The sequence below is a fragment of the Theropithecus gelada genome, chromosome 12 (assembly GCF_003255815.1).
Source record: "Theropithecus gelada isolate Dixy chromosome 12, Tgel_1.0, whole genome shotgun sequence".
Lineage (NCBI taxonomy): Eukaryota > Metazoa > Chordata > Mammalia > Primates > Cercopithecidae > Theropithecus > Theropithecus gelada.
Window position 1 is genome coordinate 72416639 of NC_037680.1, and position 25637 is coordinate 72442275.

Here is a 25637-nt window from a genome sequence, read left to right on the forward strand (position 1 = left end):
TGTGTGAATTTGATCCTGTCATTACGATTCTAGCTGGTTATTCGGCCCGTTAGTTGATGCAGTTTCTTCGTAGTGTCGATGATCTTTACAATCTGGTATGTTTTTGCAGTGGCTGATACTAGTTGTTTCTTTCCACATTTAGTGCTTCCTTCAGGAGCTCTAGTAAGGCAGGCTTGGTGGTGACAAAATCTCTCAGCATTTGCTTGTCTGTAAAGGATTTTATTTATCCTTCTCTTATGAAGCTTAGCTTGGCTGGATATAAAATTCTAGGTTGAAAATTCTTTCCTTTAAGAATGTTGTATATTGGTCCCTACTCTCTTCCGGCTTGGAGGGTTTCTGCAGAGAGATCTGCTGTCAGTTCAAGGGGCTTCCCTTTGCGGTTAACTCGACCTTTCTCTCTGGCTGCCCTTAACATTTTTTCCTTCATTTCAACCGTGATGAATCTGACGATTATGTGTCTTGGGGTTGCTTTTCTCAAGGAGTATCTTTGTGGTATTCTCTGTATTTCCTGAATTTGAATGTTGGCCTGTCTTGCTAGGTTGGGGAAGTTCTCCTGGATAATATCCTGAAGACTGTTTTCCAACTTGGTTCCATTCTCCCCATCACTTTCAGGTACACCAATCAAACGTGTAGGTTTGGTCTTTTCACGTAGTCCCATATTTCTTGAAGGCTTTGTTCTCTCCTTTTCATTCTTTTTCTCTAATCTTGTCTTCACGCTTTATTTCATTAAGTTGCTCTTCAATCTCTGACATCCTTTCTTCCACTTGATCAATTTGGCTATTGATACTTCTGTATGCTTCACGAAGTTCTTGTGCTGTGTTTTTCAGCTCCATCAGGTCATTTATGTTCTTCTCTACACTGGTTATTCTAGTTAGCAATTTGTCTAACCTTTTTTCAAGGTTCTTAGTTTCCTTGCATTGGGTTAGAACATGCTCCTTTAGCTTGGAGGAGTTTACTACCTACCTTCTGAAGCCTACTTCTGTCAATTTGTGAAACTCATTCTCGGTCCAGTGTTGTTCCCTTGCTGGCAAGGAGTTGTAATCCTTTGGAGGAGAAGAGGCATTCTGGTTTTTGGAACTTTCAGCCCTTTTGCACTGGTTTTTCCTCATATTCGTGGGTTTATCTACCTTTGACCTTTGATCTTTGATGCTGGTGACCTTCGGATAGGGTTTTTGTGTGGATGCCCTTTTTGTGGATGTTAATGCTATTCCTTTCTGTTTGTTGGTTTTCCTTCTAATAGTCAGGGCCGTCTGCTGCAGGTCTGCTGGAGTTTGCTGAAGTTCAACTCCAGACTCTGTTTGCCTGGGTATCACCAGCAGAGGCTGCAGAACAGCAAAGATTGCTGCCTATCCCTTCCTCTGGAAGCTTCGTCTCAGAGGGGCACCTGCCAGATGCCAGCCAGATGGAGCTCTCCTGTATGGGGTGTCTGTTGACGCCTGTTGGGAGGTATCTCCCAGTCAGGAGGCACAGGGGTCAGGGGCCCACTTGAGAAGGCAGTCTGTCCCTTAGCAGAGCTCAAGCGCTGTGCTGGGTGATCCACTGTTCTCTTCAGAGCCAGCAGGCAGGAAAGTTTAAGTCTGCTGAAGCTGTGCCCACAGCCACCCCTTCCCATGGGTGCTCTGTCCCAGGGAGACAGGAGTTTTATCTATAAGCTCCTGACTGGGGTTGCTGCGTTTCTTTCAGAGATGCCCTGCCCAGAGAGGAGGACTCTACAGAGACAGTCTGGCTACAGCGGCCATGCCAAACCACAGTGGGCTCTACCCCGTTGGAACTTCCCAGCAGCTTTGTTTACACTGTAAGCCAGTTACATTAACAATAGTATTTATGTCCCATTTTTAGCCTCTGAGGTTTTTAAAAGAACGTTTATTAGGAACTCCTAAGAATGAAGGCAATAACCTTATGTACCAAGCAATTAATCCAGTGGCCTCTACTATACACATCATCTAATTAGACTTCCTAAGAGAATATGGGTATATGTTTATTTTCAGCTCTTTGGAGAGCATGAGCCAAAGCTTCCCTGAATACTAATATATGGAGAAAGAGAAAATGCAAAGCAGATGAGAAAGACAATCAAGTCTTAAGCAAAAGTAAATGAAGTGTTACTCTCCCCTCCCCAACAGAAAATACCTATTTATTTAGAAATGAGGGTAAGTGGCCGGGTGCGGTGGCTCACGTCTATAATCCCAGCACTTTGGGAGGCCAAGGTGGGCGGATCACGACGTCAGGAGATCGAGACTATCCTTGCGAACACAGTGAAACCCCGCCTCTACTGAAAATACAAAAAAATTAGCCAGGCATGGTGGCTGGTGCCTGTAGTCCCAGCTTCTAGGGAGGTTGAGGCAGGAGAATGGCGTTAACCTGGGAGGCAGCGGAGCTTGCAGTGAGTGGAGGTCGTGCCACTGCACTCCAGCCTGGGTGACAGAGTGAGACTCCGTCTCAAAAAAAAAAAAGAAATGAGGGTAAGTAATGTTTTTGTTTGTTTCCAGTGGTTTTATAGGATAAAAATATGCCTCCATTATTTACAAGGCCCAACATAGCTGCCCTTTCAAGGACCTGAGATATCTATAAAATTTCTTAGCAATATGGAATTTTGAAGAGTATTTTGATTACATATTAAAAAAGAATTTAATTTCTTAAATATATTAACTAAAAGAATACAAGTATCTACTTTTTGCTTTTTTTTGCCCTTTTTTGATTATTATTATACTTTAAGTTTTAGTGTACACGTGCACAACACACAGGTTTGTTACATATGTATACATGTGCCATATTGGTGTGCTGTACCCATTAACTCGTCATTTACATTACCTATATCTCCTAATGCTATCCCTCCCCTCAACCCTCTCCCCACAATAGGCCCTGGTGTGCGATGTTCCCCTTCCTGTGTCCAAGTGATCTCATTGTTCAATTCCCACCTATGAGTGAGAACATGTGGTGTTTGGTTTTCTGTTCTTGAGATAGTTTGCTGAGAATGATGGTTTCCAGCTGCATCCATGTCCCTACAAAGGACATGAACTCATCCTTTTATATGGCTGCATAGTATTCCATAGTGTATATGTGCCACATTTTCTTAATCCAGTCTGTCATTGATGGACATTTGGGATGATTCCAAGTCTTTGCTATTGTGAATAGTGCTGCAATAAACATATGTGTGCATGTGTCTTTATAGCAGCATGATTTATAATCCTTTGGGTGTACACCCAGTAACGGGATGCCTGGGTCAAATGGTATTTCTAGTTCTAGATCCTTGAGGAATCGCCATACTGTTTTCCACAATGGTTGAACTAGTTTACAGTTCCACCAACAGTGTAAAAGTGTTCCTATTTCTCCACATCCTCTCCAGCACCTGTTGTTTCCTGATTTTGTAATGATTGCCATTCTAACTGGTGTCAGATGGTATCCCATTGTGGTTTTGATTTGCATTTCTCTGATGGCCAGTGATGATGAGCATTTTTTCATGTGTCTGTTGGCTGTATGAATGTCTTCTTTTGAGAAGTATCTGTTCATATCCTTTGCCCACTTTTTGATGGGGTTGTTTTTCTCTTGTAAATTTGTTTGAGTTCTTTGTAGGTTCTGGATAATAGCCCTTTGTCAGATGAGTACATTGCAAAAATTTTTCTCCCATTCTGTAGGTTGCCTGTTCACTCTGATGGTAATTTCTTTTGCTGTGCAGGAGCTCTTTAGTTTAATTAGATCTCATTTGTCAATTTTGGTTTTTGTTGCCATTGCTTTTGGTGTTTTAGACATGAAGTCCTTGCCCATGCCTGTGTCCTGAATGGTATTACCTAGGTTTTCTTCTAGGGTTTTTATGGTTTTAGGTCTAACATTTAAGTCTCTAATCCATCTGGAATTAATTTTCATATAAGGAGTAAGGAAAGGATCCAGTTTCAGCGTCTACTTATGGCTAGCCAATTTTCCCAGTACCATTTATTAAATAGGGAATCCTTTCCCCTTTTCTTCTTTTTGTCAGGTTTGTAAAGACCAGATGGTTGTAGATGTGTGGCATTATTTCTGAGGACTCTGTTCTGTTCCATTGGTCTATATCTCTGTTTTGGTACCAGTACCATGCTGTTTTGGTTACTGTAGCCTTGTAGTATAGTTTGAAGTCAGGTAGCGTGATGCCTCCAGCTTTGTTCTTTGGCTAAGGATTGTCTTGGCAATGTGGGCTCTTTTTTGGTTCCATATGAACTTTAAAGTAGTTTTTTCCAATTCTGTGAAGAAAGTCATTGGTAGATTAATGGGAATGGCATTGAATCTATAAATTACCTTGAGCAGTATGGCCATTTTCACAATATTGATTCTTCCTATCCATGAGCATGGTATGTTCTTCATTTGTTTGTGTCCTCTTTTATTTCACTGAGCAGTGGTTTGTAGTTCTCCTTGAAGAGGTCCTTTACTTCTCTTGTAAGTTGGATTCCTAGGTATTTTATTCTCTTTGAAGCTATTGTGAATGGGAGTTCATTCATGATTTGGCTCTCTGTTTGTCTGTTACTGGTGTATAAGAATGCTTGTGATTTTTGCACATTGATTTTGTATCCTGAGACTTTGCTGAAGTTTCTTATCAGCTTACGGAGATCTTGGGTTGAGACAATGGGGTTTTCTAAATATATAATCATGTCATCTGCAAACAGGGACAATTTGACTTCTTCTTTTCCTAACTGAATACTCTTTATTTCTTTCTCTTGCCTGATTGCCCCAGCCAGAACTTCCAACACTATATTGAATAGGAGTGGTGAGAGAGGGCATCCCTGTCTTGTGCCAGTTTTCAAAGGGAATGCTTCCAGTTTTTGCCCATTCGGTATGCTATTGGCTGTGGGTTTGTCATAAATAGCTCTTATTATTTTGAGATATGTTCCATCAATACCAAATTTATTGAGAGTTTTTAGCATGAAGGGCTGTTGAATTTTGTCAAAGGCCTTTTCTGCATCTATTGAGATAATCATGTGGTTTTTGTCTTGGGTCTGATTATATTCTGGATTATGTTTACTGATTTCCGTATGTTGAACCAGCCTTGCATCCCAGGGATGAAGCCCACTTGATCATGGTGGATAAGCTTTTTGATGTGCTGCTGGATTCAGTTTGCCAGTATTTTATTGAGAATTTTTGCATCGATGTTCATCAGGGATATTGGTCTAAAATTCTCTTTTTTTGTTGTATCTCTGCCAGGCTTTGGTATCAGGATGATGTTGGCCTCATAAAATGAGTTAGGGAGGATTCCCTCTTTTTCTATTGATTGGAATAGCAGAAGGAATGGTACTAGCTCCTCCTTGTACCTCTGGTAGAATTCAGCTGTGAATCTGTCTGTCTGGTCCTGGACTTTATTTGGTTGGTAGGCTATTAATTATTACCTCAATTTCAGAGCCTGCTATTGGTCTATTCAGGGATTCAACTTCTTCCTGGCTTAGTCTTGGGAGACTGTAAGTGTCCAGGAAATTATCCATTTCTTCTAGGTTTTCTAGTTTATTTGCATAGAGGTGTTTATGGTATTCTCTGATGGTAGTTTGTATTTCTGTGGGATTGGTGGTGATATCCCCTTTATCATTTTTTATTGCATCTATTTGATTCTTCTCTCTTTTCTTATTAGTCTTGCTAAAACTCTACCAATTTTGTTGATCTTTTCAAAAAACCAGCTCCTGGATTCATTGATTTTTTGAAGGGTTTTTTGTGTCTCTATCTCCTTCATTTCTGCTCTGATCTTAGTTATTTCTTGCCTTCTGCTAACTTTTGAATGTATTTGCTCTTGCTTGTCTAGTTCTTTCAATTGTGATGTTAGGGTGTCAATTTTAGATCTTTCCTGCTTTCTCTTGTGGGCATGTAGTGCTATAAATTTCCCTCTACACATTGCTTTAAATGTGTCCCAGAGATTCTGGTATGTTGTATCTTTGTTCTCATTGGTTTCAAAGAACATCTTTATTTCTGCCTTCATTTTGTTATTTACCCAGTAGCCATTCAGGAGCAGGCGGGTCAGTTTCCAAGCAGTTGAGCAGTTTTGATTGAGTTTCTTAGTCCTTAGTTCTAGTTTGATTGCACTGTGGTCTGAGAGTTTGTTATAATTTCTGGTTTTTTACATTTGCTGAGGAGTGCTTTACCTCCAACTATGTGCTCAATTTTGGAATAAGTGTGATATGGTGCTGAGAAGAATGTATATTCTGTTTATTTGGGGTGGAGAGTTCTGTAGATGTCTATTAGGTCCACTTGGTGCAGAGTTGAGTTCAATTTCTGGATATCCTTGTTAACTTTCTGTCTCGTTGGTCTGTCTAATGTTAACAGTGGGGTGTTAAAGTCTCCCATTATTATTGCATGGGAGTCTAAGTCTCTTTGTAAGTCTCTAAGGACCTGCTTTATGAATCTGGGTGCTCCTGTATTGGGTGCATATATATTTAGGATAGTTAGTTCTTCCTGATGAATTGATCCCTTTACCATTATGTAATGGCCTTCTTTGTCTCTTTTGATCTTTGTTGGTTTAAAGTCTGTTTTATCAGAGACTAGGATTGCAACCCCTGCTTTTTTTTGTTCTCCATTTGCTGGTCGATCTTCCTCCATCCCTTTATTTTGAGCCTATGTGTGTGTTTGCACATGAGATGGGTCTCCTGAATACAGCACACTGATGGGTCTGACTCTTTATCCAATTTGCCAGTCTGTGTCTTTTAATTGGACCATTTAGCCCATTTACATTTAAGGTTAATATTGTTATGTGTGAACTTGATCCTGTCATTATGATGTTAGCTGGTTATTCTGCTCATTAGCTGATGCAGTTTCTTCCTAACATCGATGGTCTTTACATTTTGGCATGCTTTTGCAGTGGCTGGTACCAGTTATTCCTTTCGATGTTTAGTGCATCCCTTATGCAGCCTTGCTGCTGTCTTGCAGTTAGATCTCAGACTGCTGTGTTCTCAAGGAAGGAGGCTCCGTGGGCATGGTACCCTCCAGGCCAGGTGTGGGATTAAATCTCCTGGTGTGCCATTTGCTAAGATCCTCGGTAAAGTGCAGTATTAGGGTGGGAGTTACCCAATTTTCCAGGTGTTGTGTGGCTCAGTTTCCCTTGGCTAGGGAAAAGAATTCCCTTGCCCCTTGAGCTTCCCAGGTGAGGTGATGCCTCGCCCTGTTTCAGCTCGCGCTGGTCGGGCTGCACCTGCTGACCAGCACCGACTGTCTGACATGCCCCAGTGAGATGAACCTGCTATCTCAGTTGAAAATGCAGAAATCACCCATCTTCTGTGTTGCTCACGCTGGGAGCTGGAGGCTTGAGCTGTTCCTATTTCGCCATCTTGGGCGCCCCCCGTCTCTACTACTTTTTGCTTTTTTAAACAACAAAAAAATTCTCCTTCATCACCTTCCTAACGAAAATATATCCATATTATGAGGATTTTGCACTGCCATAAGGAAACTATATATAAAAGACTGAATTTCTGACGTAAATTAATTAGAGATGATTGTGTTACAAAGCAACTTACTAATGGGTTCTTTAAATATGGAATTAATTCCAGTGTGATTAATTTCACAAAGGTTTGGTTTATAAAAAGATTTATTTCAGGTACTATTATATAAACGAGGTAAAGATTAAATAAATAAAACCATGTCCATCTTTCTGAATATTATCCTATCAAATCATATAGTTGACGTCAATACAGTATTATCAACATTTTGGATTATAGTAACAGCTCTTAAAGTTTAAATAACAATAAAGATATGCATATTTCTATTTCAGGGTAGGACATTTTTAAGATAATACTTATCCTACCTTATAGTATTATATTTTATCAAAATACCAATGCAGAAGTTTATATTCATTTAATGATATGATTTAATAACTAACTTTTTTCTATTTTAATATTTAATGACACACAACCATGCTTCTGAGGCAGTAAATAAATGTATTCTGCCAGCCACAGTGGCTTATGCCTGTAATCCCAGCACTTTGGAAGGCCGAGATGGGTGGATCACTTGAGGTCAAGAGATCAAGACCAGCCTGGCCAACGTGGTGAAACCCCGTCTCTACCAAAAATACAAAAATTAGCTGGGCATGGTGGCACATGACTGTAATCTCAGTTACTCGAGAGGCTGAGGCAGGAGAATCACTTGAGCCTGGGAGGCAAAGGTTGCAGTAAGCCTAGATTGCACCACTGCACTCCAGCCTGGGTGACAGGGCGAGACTCCGTCTCAAATAAAAAAAAAAAAAAAAAAAAAAAAAAGTCCTCTGAATTGAACACAAAAGGTACTTTTTTTTAGTGTTACCAGTTTTTATTAAATTCTCTCTTTAGTTTAAATTATAAGTTCTCCTCCACAGTATTTGTGTATTTTTCTTTCTTTACTGTATCTTATTTGCATTTATTGAACTTTTTAGATATATTTATCTTTGCAACTCATCTGTTTTTAGGTCCCTACCAGAAAAACGTGTTGAGTCGTTGGCATACTGACATTTGTGCACCACAGTGAGTTTCAGTGGGTTGTATTCCGTAACAAGACAGCCACACAATAGACGGAGTCAGCAAGTACCTCGTACAGTGTCTTCCTACCAGAGTATCAGATAAGAATCAATAATAGAACCAAAGGTTGTTAAACAATGCAAATTTCAATTTGGACTTCAAGGAGTAATCAGGACAAAATATCTACTTTTGCTTGCAACATTTTCTGCTCCTGGCATTCTAAAATAATAGCTGAAAAGACAATGTACATGTGAAACAGATAATGGCTTATTGGAAACAATAATGGTTTATATGGATTTCTGAAAACACAAATCATGTCACTTCAACCAAATAATGGCATTTTTGGAGATTTTTTCACCTACCTGTATGACAGTTCTCATTATATCTCTCCATGTCTTATCCACAGCTGTAAATCGTCTGCCTTCCTCAGGCATCTGAGACATAATGTCTGGAGAACTGAAAATGGGCTCCAGATACAGCCACGTGGCTTGGACCTTGAGCCATTCATCCAGAATCTCCTGAAGCAGTAGGAGCTTGCCCTCCCATTCTCTGAGAAGCAAAACACAGTGGCTCTTATTGACAGCAAACCAAGCAAATGTTTCAAATGACAAAATTCAAAACCACAACTAGACTGTCAATCTTGTATATAATGTTATACAACTGTATATAACCTTGTATATAATGTATATAATATTCCAATTTCCATTCATCTAGTTGCATTTAAAGATAAATCACTAGATTTGTTCTACAAAATATGTTTAAAGATAATAATATAACATTTATGCTTATACAGATATACATGTTAAGATATACTTACCTACTGTTGGGCTGGTTTCTGTATACATCATAGAAATAAACCTTTCTGCTATCTAGTTCCATGACTAGAGAGTACAAATTGAAAAATGAGATTTTATTGACAGTAAAGGTATTCCCAATCAAGGATACTCTGAGCTTCTGAGGAATGATAGTTACATCCAATACTCCTTTCCTTCAATGCTCTTTTTTCCCCCAAATTTGGGCCCCTTATTTCTAGAATAAAGCCTTTATTTCTAAAATATAGTTGACCCTTCAACAACACAGGTTTCAACTGTGTAGGTCCACTTTTACACGGATTTTTTTCAATAAAGGTTACATGGACTTTGCCTGATTCTCCTGGCTCCCCTTCCACCCTCTCCACCTCTTCTGCTTCTGCCATCCCTGAGACAACAAGACCAATCCCTCCTCTTCCTCCTCCTCCTCTTCAGTATACTCAACATGAAGATGACGAGGATGAAGATCTTCATGATGACCCACTGCCACTTAATGAATAGTAAATATATTTGTCTCATGATTTTCTTAACATTTCCTTTTCTCCAGCTTACTTTATTATAAGAATATAGTATATAATACATGTAACATTCAAAGTATGCGTTATGTTATTTGTAAGGTTTCTGGTTAACAGTAGGCTATTTGTAGTTAAGGTTTTGAGGAGTCAAAAGTTATATGCAGATTTTCAACTGCGTGGGGATTCAGCACCCCTAAAACCCTAAATTGTTCAAGGGTCAATTGTATTTCAATTTATAAAATGTAACTGGCATTTAAAGAAAAATCTACATACTCCAAAATAGTGTAGCATTCATGAGAAGGTGGAATATTTAAATTTACAATAGGTTATCAGTTCATTTCTAAATATAGAGAATACACATAATGATTTAATTTCCTCAAGAATAAATATAATTACTCCATAAACTAATAATTTTACAAGCACAGTTCTGAGGTCTCTATGTGTTTACTCCATCATCATGTCAACTCTATGAGGTAGGGTCATCGTAACATCTGTTTATCAATGAAGAGACTAAGGCACATAGAGGCAACTGCCAGGCTCAAGTTTAGCCAGAAAACAAACAATAGAGCCAAGATTTGAACTCAGACATTTGTAATTACTCTGCTATCAGAGATAACATAGTCATAAGGAAGAATGATTTATTAATAGCAACAGAACTTCGCTTGAATCCGGGAGGCGGAGGTTGCAGGGAGCTGAGATCGTGCCACTGCACTCCAGCCTGGGTAACAGAGCAAGACTCCATCTCAAATTAATTAATTAATTAAATTAAATAGCAACAGAACTTAGATGTGGCGTAGTCTTACGTATATTAACATATTACTCATCATTTAAGCAGTGTTCTGTGATTTTAGATCTTTAAAACAAACAAATGTTAATGAGTTTGCCAACTAACCAGGGATTTTCAGATGTCTTTCTAAAATATTTTTATTTCAATGCTTATCAGTGAATTTGTTTAACTTCTTTGCACAAAAAAACCTCAATGCTTCTGTTTTCTTTTGTTGTTCTTCCTCTTTTTCTATCCAATTTTTGTCTGATTCAGAAAATTTCCAAGCAGGTAATGATATCATGCATAGTCCCTTAAAATGGAATCTAGATGTACCACTTTCAGAGCAGTTCAAAAATTCTTGTCTTAATGTGCATTCTGGAGCAAGCTGGCAGGAGGCAGAATGACCAGAGAATGAGCCAAGGCCAGTCAGAATATGCCCAAGTGTATGACAACACCTAAGTCACCAGAGGCAGATACTACCAAGCTGTTAGCATTCCCTTGCCATGAAAATCCACTGAAGACAGTAGTCTGATTTTGATGGACTCTGTTTTTTAAAGGTAATATATAGCCTGCTTAATGTAAATTACAAAAACTGGAAACATTGACAGCTAGGCTTACTTTAATTGGCTGTGTATGATGCTTAAAAATCCCAAACTAAAATTATAGTTTCATTCTTTTTCACTTATTTGCCATCCTTCATGCATATGAGTAGAAATTACAATAGATATTCAGCAATCCTCTATGACAAGCTAATATATTTTAAAAATAAAATTATCTTCAGTTCACAGATACAAAATTATTTTTTGAGAGTTAAAAAATAAGATCATATTGTAGGCAATAAAAACAAATATCTGGATGTTGACTGTCCACTGTCTTTGTTATGAATATAGAAGTTAATAAACCATTAAGATGATAGCAAAGAATGAGCAATCTTCCAATAGCAATGAAGCCATTGATTATATCTTTAAATATTTAAAGATCTTAAATATTTAGTATTAAATGCTAAGTATGGAATGCAGAATCAATTCTGAAAAGAAATAAAATATTAAGCATGAGATATTAAGGGTGAAATAATTCTCAAAGGAGCTTTACATTAAATACAAGTGATTTTGGTAACAGAGCATAAACATTGCCATATAAATGTCACTTTACCTCATTTGTTTTTCATAAGGCTTAATGAAAGGAGATCCTCGCATAGTTTGTGTTTTAACAATATGGTCATCCAACAACATCTGAATGTCATCAACTGATGCCAAAATAAATGTCCCAGTTTCTCTATAAGAATGGATGACAAATTCCACTGCATCCCATTCAGTAATCATCTTCTCCATCGCCTTTTCAAGAGAATATTCTTTGCTAGCTGCTTCGCTAATACCTTCAAATCTGTCTAGATATGGTTCCAGATTCATGTCTAAAAAGGAGAAGACCGTGGAGTCATCTGATGGCTGCAAAGGGTAACCAACAATGGCAGACATGGCCTCCCAGTGCCTGGGGCGCAAACCAGGATTACAGATCACTTGAATGAGAGGAATGTGCTGCTTGAAATCTTCCACCTTTGATCTTACTTTTTTTGTCATTGCCAATGCATATGGAGAATCATGAAAGGTTTTCTCCAGTTTATATAATCCTCTCCAGTAATTTCCAATATCTGCTTCTACTTGGTCTGGATTCACTTTGTGATATGGCCCTTCAGTCCATGTTCTATATTTGCTGCTAAATTCGACAGCAGTTTCATAAAGACGAAGATAAGGGTTCAAGCCATCTTGGATTTTTTTACGTTGAGGATATACAGATGGTAGCCAACCAAATGCTTCCTCTTCAGCATTAAACTGCTCAATCTGAAAGGACAGGTATTGAATATATTAGTTATTTTGAAAGTGAATGATACTGCAAATTAAGTTTTATTAAGTATCTATTTCAAATGTGAGCCAAAAAAACCTTACTAAACCCTGAAGTTAAACTTCAATAATCTAGAAAAACTGAGCAGCAATCTCATTTTCCTTTTTAATTTCTTTTTTCAATTGACAAAAATGTATATATTTATGGTACACAACATGTTTCGAGAAAATGTATATATTATGGAATGGGTAAATAAAACCAATTAACATATACTACCTCACACACTTTTTTTGGTAAAGAGAACACTACACAATCTACTCTCTTAGCAATGTTCAGGTATATAATACGTTGCTATTAGCTGTAGTCATCAATTTGTACAATAGATACCTTAAACGTATTCCTAAAATTTTTTATCCTTTGACCAACATCTTCCCCAATCCCCACTGCCCACCAGCCCCACCCCTGTAGGCATCATTCTACTCTCTGCTTCTATGAGTTTAATTTTTTTTAGATCCACTATAATAGAGATAATGTGGTATTTGTCTTTCTGTTCCTAGCATATTTGACATAAGTGCTCCAGGTTTATCCATGTTGTTACAAATGACAGGATTTCCCATTTTTTTCCCCTTTAAGGCTGAATAGCATTCCCCTATTTCTTTTTTATTACAGTCTTCAGAGAACAATGTCTGGTTATGTTAGTTAAAAGAGTTAATACACATTTACATATATAAAGAAAAAGTTGTCTGTTCAGACACATTGAGGATACAGCATCATTCTTTAGTTAATAAGAACTAAAGTACTTTTTAATATACACAGCATTGTGTTAGGTACTGTGGAAAACAGAAAAAAGTATTATATTGTAAAATACTAACTCCAAGGAGTTAGTAATCCAGCTCAGGGGAAAAGATATACATAGGTGAAAATTTAACTAATTTTTCAATAATAATAATATAAAGCAATAGAAAAGACATCTCAGAGAAATAACTATTTAAAATCAATAAAATATAATATAAAATGCTAACACCCAGAGTTGAGAGAGAGTGCTGAAATACTGCAGTCACAGATGTTTCTGTAAAGAAAATGAAGCTCGAGTTCAGTCTTGAACACTTACTCTTAGTTTAGTTGTGAAGTATGTGAGGACATGGACAGTTGAGAAGAGCACTGGAAAGTGTTCATTAGCTAGATACATCGGTTATGAGGTTACTTAAAATTTCAGTGGCCTCAGTTTTTAAAAAATATTTGTGGGTACACAGAAGTAGGTGTATATACTTATGGTATACATGAGATATTTTGATAGAGGTATACAATGCCTAATAATCACATGTTAAATGGGGTATCCATCCCCCAAACATTTATCCTGCATGTTATAAACAATCCAATTATACACTTTTGGTTTTTTGTTTGTTTTTGAGACAGAGTCTCACTCTGTCACCCAGGCTGGAGTGTAGTGGCAAGATATTGGCTCACTGCAGCCTCAACTTCCTGGGCTCAAATGATCCTCCCACCTCAGCCTCCCAAATAGCTGGGACTACAGGCACGTGCCACCATGCCTGGCCAATTTTTGTAATTTTAGTGGAGATAGGTTTTCGCCATGTTGCTCAGGTTGGTCTCAAATTCCTTGGCTCAAGTGATCTGCCTTGCCTTGGCCTACCAAAGTGATGGGATTACAAGTGTAAGCCACCACGCCTGGCCCTGCTTTGGTTATTTTTAAATGTGCAATTAAATTATTATTGACAAATACCAGATCTTATTTATTCTTACTATTTTTTGTACTCACTAAACTTTCCCACTTACCTCCTACCCCACCACTACCCTTCCCAGCTTTTGGTAACCATTCTTCTACTCTCTTTCTCCATGAATTCAATGTTTAACTTTTTAGCTCACACAAGTTAAGTGGGAACATGCAAAGTTTGTCTTTCTGTGCCCGGCATATTTCACTTAATATAATGACTTCCAGTTCCATCAATATTGTTGCAAATGACAGAATCTCGTTATCTGTTATGGCTGAATAGTACTCCATTGTGTACAGATACCACATTTCCTTTGGTTTTTAAAATTAATTTATTTTTATTTTTTTAAATTATACTTTATGTTCTAGGGTACATGTGCACAATGTGCAGGTTTGTTACATATGTATACATGTGCCATATTGGAGTGCTGCACCCATTAATTTATCATTTACATTAGGTATATCTCCTAATGCTATCCCTCCCCACTACCCCCACCCCACAACAGGCCCCGGTGTGTGATGTTCCCCTTCCTGGGTCCAAGTGTTCTCATTGTTCAACTCCCATCTATGAGTGAGAACATGTGGAGTTTGATTTTCTGTTCTTGTAATAGTTTGCTGAGAATGATGGTTTCCAGCTGCATCCATATCCCTACAAAGGACATGAACTCATCCTTTTTTATGGCTACATAATATTCCATGGTGTATATGCACCACATTTTCTTAATCCAGTCTGTCATTGATGGACATCTGGGTTGATTCCAAGTCTTTGCTATTGTGAGTAGTGTTGCAATAAACATACATGTGCATGTGTCTTTATAGCAGCATGATTTATAATCCTTTGGGTATATATCCAGTAATGGGATGGCTGAGTCAAATGGTATTTCTAGTTCTACATCCTTGAGGAATCACCACACTGTCTTCCACAATGGTTGAACTAGTTTACAGTCCCACCAACACTATAAAAGTGTTCCTATTTCTCCACATCTTCACCAGCACCTGTTGTTTCCTGACTTTTTAATGATCGCCATTCTAACTGGTGTGAGATGGTATCTCATTGTGGTTTTGATTTGCATTTCTCTGATGACAAGTGATGATGAGCATTTTTTCATGTGTCTGTTGGCTGTATGAATGTCTTCTTTTTCAGAAGTGTCTGCTCATATTCTTTGCCCACTTTTTGAGGGGGTTGTTTTTTTCTTGTAAATTTGTTTGAGTTCTTTGTAGGTTCTGGATACTAGCCTTTTGTCAGATGAGTAGATTGCAAAAATTTTTCTCCCATTCTGTAGGTTACCTGTTCACTCTGATGGTAGTTTCTTTTGCTGTGCACAAGCTCTTAGTTTAAGTGGATTCCATTTGTCAATTTTGGCTTTTCTTGCCATTGGTTTTGGTGTTTTAGACATGAAGTCCTTGCCCATGCCTATGTCCTGAATGGTATTGCCTAGGTCTTCTTCTAGGGTTTTTATGGTTTTAGGTCTAACATTTAAGTCTCTAAGCCATCTTGAATTAATTTTTGTATAAGGTATAAGGAAGGGGTCCAGTTTCAGCTTTCTACTTATGGCTAGCCAGTTTTCCCAGCACCATTTATTAAATAGGGAATCCTTTTCCCATTTCTTGTTTTTGTCAGGTTTGTCATGATCAGATGGTTGTAGATGTGTGGTATTATTTCTGAGGGCTCTGTTCTGTTCCATTGGTCTACATCTCTGTTTTGGTACCAGTACCATGCTGTTTTGGTTACTATAACCTTGTAGTAAAGCTTGAAGTCAGGTAGCGTGATGCCTCCAGCTTTGTTCTTTGGCTTAGGATTGTCTTGGCAATGTGGGCTCTTTTTTGGTTCCGTACGAACTTTAAAGTAGTTTTTTATAATTCTGTGAAGAAAGTCATTGGTAGCTTAATGGGGATGGCATTGAATCTATAAATTACCTTGGGCAGTATGGCCATTTTCACGATATTGATTCTTCCTATCCATGAGCATGGAATGTTCTTCCATTTGTTTGTGTCCTCTTTTATTTTACTGAGCAGTGGTTTGTAGTTCTCCTTGAAGAGGTCCTTCACATCCCTTGTAAATTGGATTCCTAGGTATTTTATTCTCTTTAAAGCAATTGTGAGTGGAAGTTCATTCATGATTTGGCTCTCTGTTTGTCTGTTATTGGTGTATATGAATGCTTGTGATTTTTGCACATTGATTTTGTATCCTGAGACTTTGCTGAAGTTGCTTATCAGCTTAAGGAGATTTTGGGCTGAGATGATGGGGTTTTCTAAATATACAATCATGTCACCTGCAAACAGGGACAATTTGACTTCCTCTTTTCCTAATTGAAAACCCTTTATTTCTTTCTCTTGCCTGATTGCCCTGGCCAGAACTTCCAACACTATGTTGAATAGGAGTGGTGAGAGAGGGCATCCCTGTCTTGTGCCAGTTTTCAAGGGGAATGCTTCCAGGTTTTGCCCATTCGGTATGCTATTGGCTGTGGGTTTGTCATAAATAGCTCTTATTATTTTGAGATATGTTCCATCAATACCAAATTTATTGAGAGTTTTTAGCATGAAGGGCTGTTGAATTTTGTCAAAGGCTTTTTCTGCATCTATTGAGATAATCATGTGGTTTTTGTCTTTGGTTCTGTTTATATGATGGATTATGTTTACTGATTTCCGTATGTTGAACCAGCCTTGCATCCCAGGGGTGAAGCCCACTTGATCAAGGTGGATAAGCTTTTCGATATGCTGCTGTATTCAGTGTGTATTTTATTGAGGATTTTTGCATCGATGTTCATCAGGGATATTGGTCTAAAATTCTCTTTTTTTGTTGTGTCTCTGCCAGGCTTTGGTATCAGGATGATGCTGGCCTCATAAAATGAGTTAGGGAGGATTCCCTCTTTTTCTATTGATTGGAATAGTTTCAGAAGGAATAGTACCAGCTCCTCCCTGTACCTCTGGTAGAATTCAGCTGTGAATCCGGCTAGTCCTGGACTTTGTTTGGTTAATAGGCTATTAATTATTGCCTCAATTTCAGAGCCTGTTATTGGTCTATTCAGGGATTCAACTTTTTCCTGCTTTAGTCTTGGGAGGGTGTATGTGTCCAGGAATTTATCCATTTCTTCTAGGTTTTCTAGTTTATTTGCATAGAGGTGTTTATAGTATTCTCTGATGGTAGTTTGTATTTCTGTGGGATTGGTGGTGATATCCCCTTTATCACTTTTTATTGCATCTATTTGATTCTTCTCTCTTTTCTTCTTTATTAGTCTTGCTAACAGTCTATCGATTTTGTTGATCTTTTCAAAAAACCAGCTCCTGGATTCATTGATTTTTTGAAGGGTTTTTTGTCTCTATCTCCTTCAGTTCTGCTCTGATCTTAGTTATTTCTTGCCTTCTGCTAGCTTTTAAATGTGTTTGCTCTTGCTTCTCTAGTTCTTTTAATTGTGATGTTAGAGTGTCAATTTTAGATCTTTCCTGCTTTCTCTTGTGTGCATTTAGTGCTATAAATTTCCCTCTCCACACTGCTTTAAATATGTCCCAGAGATTCTGGTATGTTGTATCTTTGTTCTCATTGGTTTCAAAGAACATCTTTATTTCTGCCTTCATTTTGTTATGTACCTAGTAGTCATTCAGGAGCAGGTTGTTCAGTTTGCATGTAGTTGAGCGGTTTTGATTGCGTTTCTTCATCCTGAGTTCTAGTTTGATTGCACTGTGGTTGAAAGACAGTATGTTATAATTTCTCTTCTTTTACATTTGCTGAGGAGTGCTTTACTTTCACTTATGTGGTCAATTTTGGAATAAGTGTGATGTAGTGCTGAGAAGAATGTATGCTCTGTTGATTTGGGGTGGAGAGATCTGTAGATGTCTATTAGGTCCACTTGGTGCAGAGTTTAGTTCAATTCCTGGATATCCTTGTTAACTGTCTCATTGATCTGTCTAATGTTGACAGTGGGGTGTTAAAGTCTCCCATTATTATTGTATGGGAGTCTAAGTCTCTTTGTAAGTCTCTAAGGACTTGCTTTATGAATCTGGGTGCTCCTGTATTGGGTGCTTATATATTTAGGATAGTTAGCTCTTCTTGTTGCATTGATCCCTTTACCATTATGTAATGGCCTTCTTTGTCTCTTTTGATCTTTGTTGGTTTAAAGTCTGTTTTATCAGAGACTAGGATTGCAACCCCTGCCTTTTTTTGTTTTCCACTTGCTTGGTCGATCTTCCTCCATCCTTTTATTTTGAGCCTATGTGTGTCTCTGAATGCGAGATGGGTCTCCTGAATACAGCACACTGATGGGTCTTGACTCTTTATCCAATTTGCCAGTCTGTGTCTTTTAATTGGACCATTTAGCCCATTTACATTTAAGGTTAATATTGTTATGTGTGATCTTGAGCCTCTCATTATGATGTTAGCTGGTTATTCTGCTCATTAGTTGATGCAGTGTCTTCCTAGCATCGATGGTCTTTACATTTTGGCATGTTTTTGCAGTGGCTGGTACCAGTTATTCCTTTCCATGTTTAGTGCTTCCTTCAGGAGCTCTTGTAGGGCAGGCCTGTTGGTGACAAAATCTCTCAGCATTTGCTTGTCTGTAAAGGATTTTATTTCTCCTTCAATTATGAAAGTTAGTTTGTCTGGATATGAAATTCTGGGTTGAAAATTCTTTTCTTTAAGAAAGTTGAATATTGGCCCCCACTCTCTTCTGGCTTGTAGAGTTTCTGCCGAGAGATCCGCTGTTAGTCTGATGGGCTTCCCTTTGTGGGTAACCTGACCTTTCTCTCTGGCCGCCCTTGACATTTTTTCCTTCATTTCAACTTTGGTGAATCTGACAATTATATGTCTTGGAGTTGCTCTTCTTGAGGAGTATCTTTGTGGCGTTCTTTGTATTTCCTGAATTTGAATGTTGGCCTGCCTTGCTAGGTTGGGGAAGTTCTCCTGGATAATATCCTGCAGAGTGTTTTCCAACTTTGTTCCATTCTCCCCATCACTTTCAGGTACACAAATCAGACATAGATTTGGTCTTTTCACATAGTCCCATATTTCTTGGAGGCTCTGTTCGTTTCTTTTTGCTCTTTTTTCTCTAAACTTCTCTTCTCACTTCATTTCATTCATTTGATCTTCAATCACTGATACCCTTTGTTCCAGTTGATAGAATCGGCTGCTGAAGCTTGTGCATTCGTTACATAGTTCTCATGCCATGGTTTTCAGCTCCATCAGGTCCTTTAAGGACTTCTCTACACTGGTTATTCTAGTTAGCCATGAGTCTAATCTTTTTTCAAGGTTTTTAGTTTCTTTGTGCTGGGTTTGTACTTCCTCCTTTAGCTCAGAGAAGTTTGATCCTCTGAAGCCTTCTTCTCTCAACTCATCAAAGTCATTCTCCATCCAGCTTTGCTCTGTTGCTGGAGAGGAGCTGCGTTCCTTTGGAGGGGGAGAGGCGCTCTGATATTTAGAATTTTCAGCTTTTCTGCACTGCTTTTTCCCCATCTTTGTGGTTTTATCTACCTTTGGTCTTTGATGATGGTGATGTACAGATGGGGTTTTGGTGTGGATGTCCTTTCCATTTGTTAGTTTTCCGTCTAACAGTTAGGCCCCTCAGCTGCAGGTCTGTTGGAGTTTGCTTGAGGTCCACTCCAGACCCTGTTTGCCTGTGTATCAGCAGCGGAGGTTCAGTTGGAAGTGCAGAAATCACCTGTCTTCTGTGTCGCTCATGCTGGGAGCTGCAGGCTGGAGCTGTTCCTATTTGGCCACCTTGACACCACCCCCAGATACCACATTTTCTTTATCCACTCATCTCTTGCTGGACACTTAGGCTTCCAAATCATGGCTATTGTGAACAGTGCTGCAACAAACATGGGAGTGCAGATATCTCTTTGATATCTTGATTTCCTTTCTTTGGGATATATACCAGCAGCAGAATTGCTGGATGATATGGTAACTCTAGTTTTAGTTTTTTAAGGAAGCTGCAAACTGTTCTCCATAGTGGTTGTACTAACTTACTTTCCCACCAACAGTGTATGACAGTTTCCTCTTCTCTACATCTTTGACAGCAGTTGTTGCCTGTCTTTTGAATAAAAGCCATTTTAACTGAAGTGAGATGATATCTCATTGTAGTTTTGATTTGCATGTCATTCATATGTCTTCTTTTGTGAAACATCTCTTCAGATCTTTTGCCTATTTTAAATTCAGGTTATTAGAGATTTTCTAATGGAGTTGTATGATCTCTTTATGTATTCCAGTTATTAATCCTTCATCGGATGGGTAGTTTGCAGATATTTTCTCCCATGCTCTGGGTTGTCTTTTCATGTTGTTGATTGTTTCCTTTGTTGTGTGGAAGCTTTTTAACTGGATGTGATCCCATATGTCCACTTTTGCTTTGTTTGCCTATGCTTGAGGAGTATTACTCAACAAATTTTTGCCCAGTCCAAATTCCTGGAGAGTTTTCTCCAATGTTTCCTTGTAGCAGCTTCATAGTTTGAAGTCTTAGATTTAAGTCTTTAATCCATTTTGATTTGATTTTTGTATATGGTGAGAGATAGGGGTCTAGTTTCATTCTTCTGTATATGAATATCCAGTTGTCCCATCACCATTTGTTGAAGAGACTGTCTTTTTCCCAATGTATGTTCTTGGCATTTTTCTCTAAAATGAGTTTACTGTAGATTTATGAATTTGTTTCTGGGCTCTCCATTCTGTTCCATTGGTCTATGTGTCTGTTTTTCCGCCAGTACCGTACTGTTTTGGTTACTAAAGGTCTGAATTCTAATTTGAAACCAGGTAATGTGATTCCATCAGTTTTGTTCTTTTTGCTCAAGATAGCTTTGGCTATTCTGAGTTTTTTTTGTGGCTCCACAAAAATTGTAGAACTGTGGGGATGGGCAGGAGACAAAAAAAAAATTAGGATTGTTTTTATTAGTTGTGAGGAATCTCATTGGCATTTTGTTAGTGATTGCATTAAATATGTAGATTGCTTTGGGTAGTATGAACATTTTAACAATATTGATTCTTCAAATCCATGAACATGAAATATTCCTTTTTCTGTGTCCCCTTCAATTTCTTTCATCAATATTTTATACTTTTCATTGCAGAGACCTGTGGCTTCTTTGGCTAAATTAATTCTTAGGTATTTAATTTTATTTGAGACTATTGTAAATGGGACTACTTTCTTGATTTCTTGTTCAGATTGTCCACCTTTGGCATATATAAATGCCACTGATTTTTGTATGTTAATTTTGTATCCTGTAACTTGTTTATCAGCTCTAATAGTTTTTTTTTTTTGGAGGAGTCTTTATGTTTTCCCAGCTATGAGATCATATTGGCCAGGCGTGGTGGCTCACGCATGTAATCCCAGCACTTTGGGAGCCTGAGGCGGGCAAATCATGAGGTCAAGAGTTCAAGATCAGCCTGGCTAACATGGTGACACCCCATCTCTACTAAAAATACAAAAAAAAAAAATTAAAAATTACCCAGGCATGGTGGTGTGTGTCTGTAGTCCTAGCTACTCGCGAGGCTGAGGCAGATGAATCGCTTGAACCCAGGTGGCGGAAGTTGCAGTGAGCCAAGATCGCGCCACTGCACTCCAGCCTGGTCAACAGAGTGAGACTCTGTCTCAAAAAAAAGAAAAAATCATCAAGGAAAATATGACTTCTTCCTTTCCAATTTGGATGCCCTTTATTTCTTTCTCTCATCAGACTGCTGTAGCTAGAACTTCCAGCACTATGTTGACTAACCGTGGTGAAAGTGAGCATCCTTGATGTGTTCCAGATTTTAGATGAAAGGCTTTCAGTTTTTCCCTATTCAGTAAGATACTAGCTGTGGGTCTGCCTTTTATGGCTTTTATTACATTGAGGTATGTTCCTTCAATAGCCAGTTTTTTGAGGGTTTTCATCAGGAAGTGACGTTGAATTTTATTAAATGCTTTTTCAGTATCAATTGAAAAGATCATATTATTTTTGTCCTTCATTCTCTTTATATGATGCATCAAACTGATTGATATGTTTATGTTGAACCATCCTTACATCCCAGGGATAAATTGCACTTGATCATGATGAATGATGTTTTTAATGCATTGTTGAATTCAGTTTGCTAGTATTTTGTTGAGGATTTTTGCCTCAATATTCATCAGGGATATTGGCCTAAAGTTTTCTTTTTTTGACGTGTCTTTGTCTAGTTTTGGTATCAAGGTAATACTGACCTCATAGAATAGGTTTGGAAGTATTCTCTCTTCCTATATTTTTCAGAATAGTTTGAGTAGGATTGGCATTAGTTCTTTTGTAAATGTTGGCTAGAATTTAGCAGTGAAGCCATTGGGTCCTGGGCTTTCCTTTACTGGGAGACTTTTTATTATGCATTCTATCTTGTTACTTGTTGGTCTGTTCAGGTTTTTGATTGTTTCATGGTTCAATCTTGGTACTTTGTGTGTATCTAGGAATGTAAGCATTTCCTCCAGATTCTCCTATTTATTGGCATACAGTTGCTTATAGTAGCCACTATTGATCCTTAGAATTTCTACAGAATTATTTGTAATGTCTCCTCTTTCATTTCTGATTTTACTCATTTGGGTCTTCTCTCTTTACGTCTTAGGTAGTCTAGCTAAATGTTTATCAATTTTATTTTTTCAAAAACCAACTTTTCATATTAATCTTTATTGTTTTCTTCATTGCAATTTTTTTGTTTCTGCTCTGATGTTTACTATTTCTTTTCTCTACTGATTTTGGGTTTGGTTTACTCTTGCTTTTCTAGTTCCTTAAGGTGCATAATTAGGTTTTTTTGGTGTAGGCAGTTACATCTATAAATTTCCCCTTAGCACTGTTTTCACTAGATCCCATATGTTTTGGTATACTATGTTTCCATTATCATTTGTTTCAAGAAATTTTCAATTTCCTCTTAATTTTTTCATTGACCCCCTGGTCATTCAGGAGCACACTGCTTTATTCCTATGTGTTTGTAGAGTTTCCAAAATTCTTGTTATTAATTTCTAGTTTTATTCCACTGTGGTCAGAGAAGATGCTTGATATTATTTCCTTTTAAAAAAATGTTTTAAACCTTGTTTTGTGACCTAACATATGGTCTATCCTTGAGGATTATCCATATGCTGAGAAGAATTCGCATTCTGCAGCTGTTGGATGAAATGTTCTGTAAATATTTATTATGTTCATTTGGTCTACAGCATAACTTTGATGTTTCTTTGCTAGTTTTCTGTCTGGGACATCTGTCCAGTGCCAAAAGTGAAGTGGTTAAGTCTCCAGTTATTATTGTATTGACGTCTATTTCTCTCTTTAGTTATAATATTTTTTGCTTTATATATCTGGGCACTCCAGTGCTTCTTGCATATAAATTATAATTGTCATATCCTCTTGCTGAATTGGCCCTTGTATCATGATATAATGACTTTCTTTGTGTCTTCTCACAGTTTTTGTCTTGAAGTCTATTTTGCCTGATATAAGCGTAGCTACTCCTGGTAATTTTTTGTTTCCATTGGCATGGAATATATACTTTTTTTATCCTTTTATTTTCAGTCTATGTGTGACTTTATAGGTAAAGTGTGTTTCTTGAAGGCAACAGACCATTGGGTCTTGCTTTTCCTTAAAAAAAAAAAAAAAAAAAAAATCCATTCATCCATGCTATGTCTTTTGATTAGTTAGTCCATTTACATTCAATATTATTATTGATAAGGAGTTACTTCTGCCATTTTGTTTTATGTTTTCTGGTTGTTTTGTGGTCTTCTCTTCCTTTCCTTCCTTCCTGTCTTCCTTTTAGTGAAGGTGATTTTCTCTGGTGGTATGTTTTAATTTCTTGCTTTTCATTTTTTGTGTATCTGTTGTATATAGTTTTTATTTTGGATTACCATGAAGCTTGAAAATAATATCTTATAACCCATGATTTTAAACTGAAGACAACACTGATTGCATAAACAAGCAAAAAGAAAACTAATTAAAAATCTACACTTTGACTTCATCCTCCTGCCTTTTACTTTTTTTGTTTCTCTTTATATCTTTTTGTACTGTTTATATCTTGAAAAGTAGTTGTATTTATTATTTTTGATGGGCTCATAGTTTTTCTACTTAAGACATGAGTAGTTTACATACCACAATTACAGTATTATAATAGTCTATTTTTCTGTGTGCTTATCATTACCAGTGAGTTCTGTGCCTTCAGATGATTTCTTATTGCTCATCCTGTTCTTTCAGATTTGAAAACTATGTTTGGCATCTCCTGTAGGATAGGTCTGGTGTTGAGAAATCTCTCAGCTTTTGTTTGTCTGGAAAAATCTCTCTTGCTAGTTCATGTTTGAAGGATATTTTCATGAGATATACTAAGTGTTTTCTTTCAGCACTTTAAATATGTCATGCCACTATCCTGGCCTGTAAGGTTCCCACTGAAAAGCCTGCAGTCAGACATGTTGAAGCTCCATTGTGTGCTATTTGTTTCTTTTTTCTTGCTGCTTTTAGGCTCCTTTATTTTTTACCTTGGAAGTTTGATTATTAAATGCCTTGAGGTAGTCTTCTTTGGGTTAAATTTGCTTGGTGTTCTAAAACCTTGGACTTGAATATTGGTATCTTTCTCCAGGTTTGGTGTTCTATTCTACTGCAGCTAAGCTTGAACCCAAACCACAAGACAAAATCCTTCCCACCCTTCCCTCCTCTTTCCACAAGTGGAAGAGCCTCTCCTGCTGCTGCCACCACTGGCCCATGGGGAGTTCTGCCAGGCCACCACCAATGTTCACTTAAGGCTCAAGCACTCCTCAGTCAGCTTGTGGTGAATACTGCCAGGCCTGGGACTCGCCCTTCAGGGCAGTGGGCGCCCCTATGGCCCATGGCAGGTCCAGAAATACTGTTGAAGGGCCTAAGCCTGGACTTGGGGGCCCCAAGGTCCCACTTGGTTCTCTACCCCACTATGGCTGAGATGCTACCCAAAGCCAGCACGTATCAGAGTCTCACCTAACACCCATAGCATACTACCTGGATATCACTATTAGTTATTCAGGGTCTAAGGGCTCTTTGGTCAGCAGGTGATGAATCTTGCCAGAATTGTGTCCTTCCCTTCAAGGCAACGGGTTCTCTTCCAGCCCAGGGTATGTCTACATATGTCATCTGGGAGCTAAGGCCTGAAATGGGGGCCTCACAACCCTGCATGTTGCCCTGCCCTGCTGTGGCTGAGCTAGTATCCAAGATGCAAGACAAAGCTGTCTTTTCTCTTCTCCCTACTCTCCTCAGGCAGAAGGAAGGAGTCACCTGCATTGGTGTGAGCTACACTGCTTGGGGTTGGGAGAGGCACGGCATAAGCACTTCCTCAGCCATCCTGTCTGGTGTCTAGCTTAGGTCACATGTTGCCCCAGTTCACCAGCTCTAAGCCCAGGACAGCATCAGGGCTTGCTTAAGAATTGCAGTCCTTGTAACCTAGACTGTCTTTTAAATTCACTTAGGACTCCAGAGCACTTTAGCCCACAGTGGCATGGCCTGCTGAGAAATTCAAGTTCTGATAACTGGGATTGGTGCTTCTCCTCTGACTATGTCTGGTCCAAATGCTCTCTGTGTGGGTAGGTGCCAGCTGAGGTCAGAACAGTTTTGGCTTTCTGCTGCAACAGTGCAGCACTG

At 38.3% G+C, this 25637-nt stretch overlaps 1 protein-coding gene across 1 annotated transcript in view; it reads right to left on the reverse strand.

The window, feature by feature from the left end:
* The window catches only part of DNAH7 (dynein axonemal heavy chain 7), a 340938-nt gene that overhangs the window by 216923 nt on the left and 98378 nt on the right, over positions 1-25637 (reverse strand). Inside the window, exons 18-19 of the mRNA XM_025404220.1 lie at positions 11669-12354; positions 8789-8975 (exon numbers count right to left, since the gene is read on the reverse strand). Coding sequence (XP_025260005.1) covers positions 8789-8975; positions 11669-12354 — 873 coding nt within the window. The remainder of the gene's footprint in view (positions 1-8788; positions 8976-11668; positions 12355-25637) is intronic.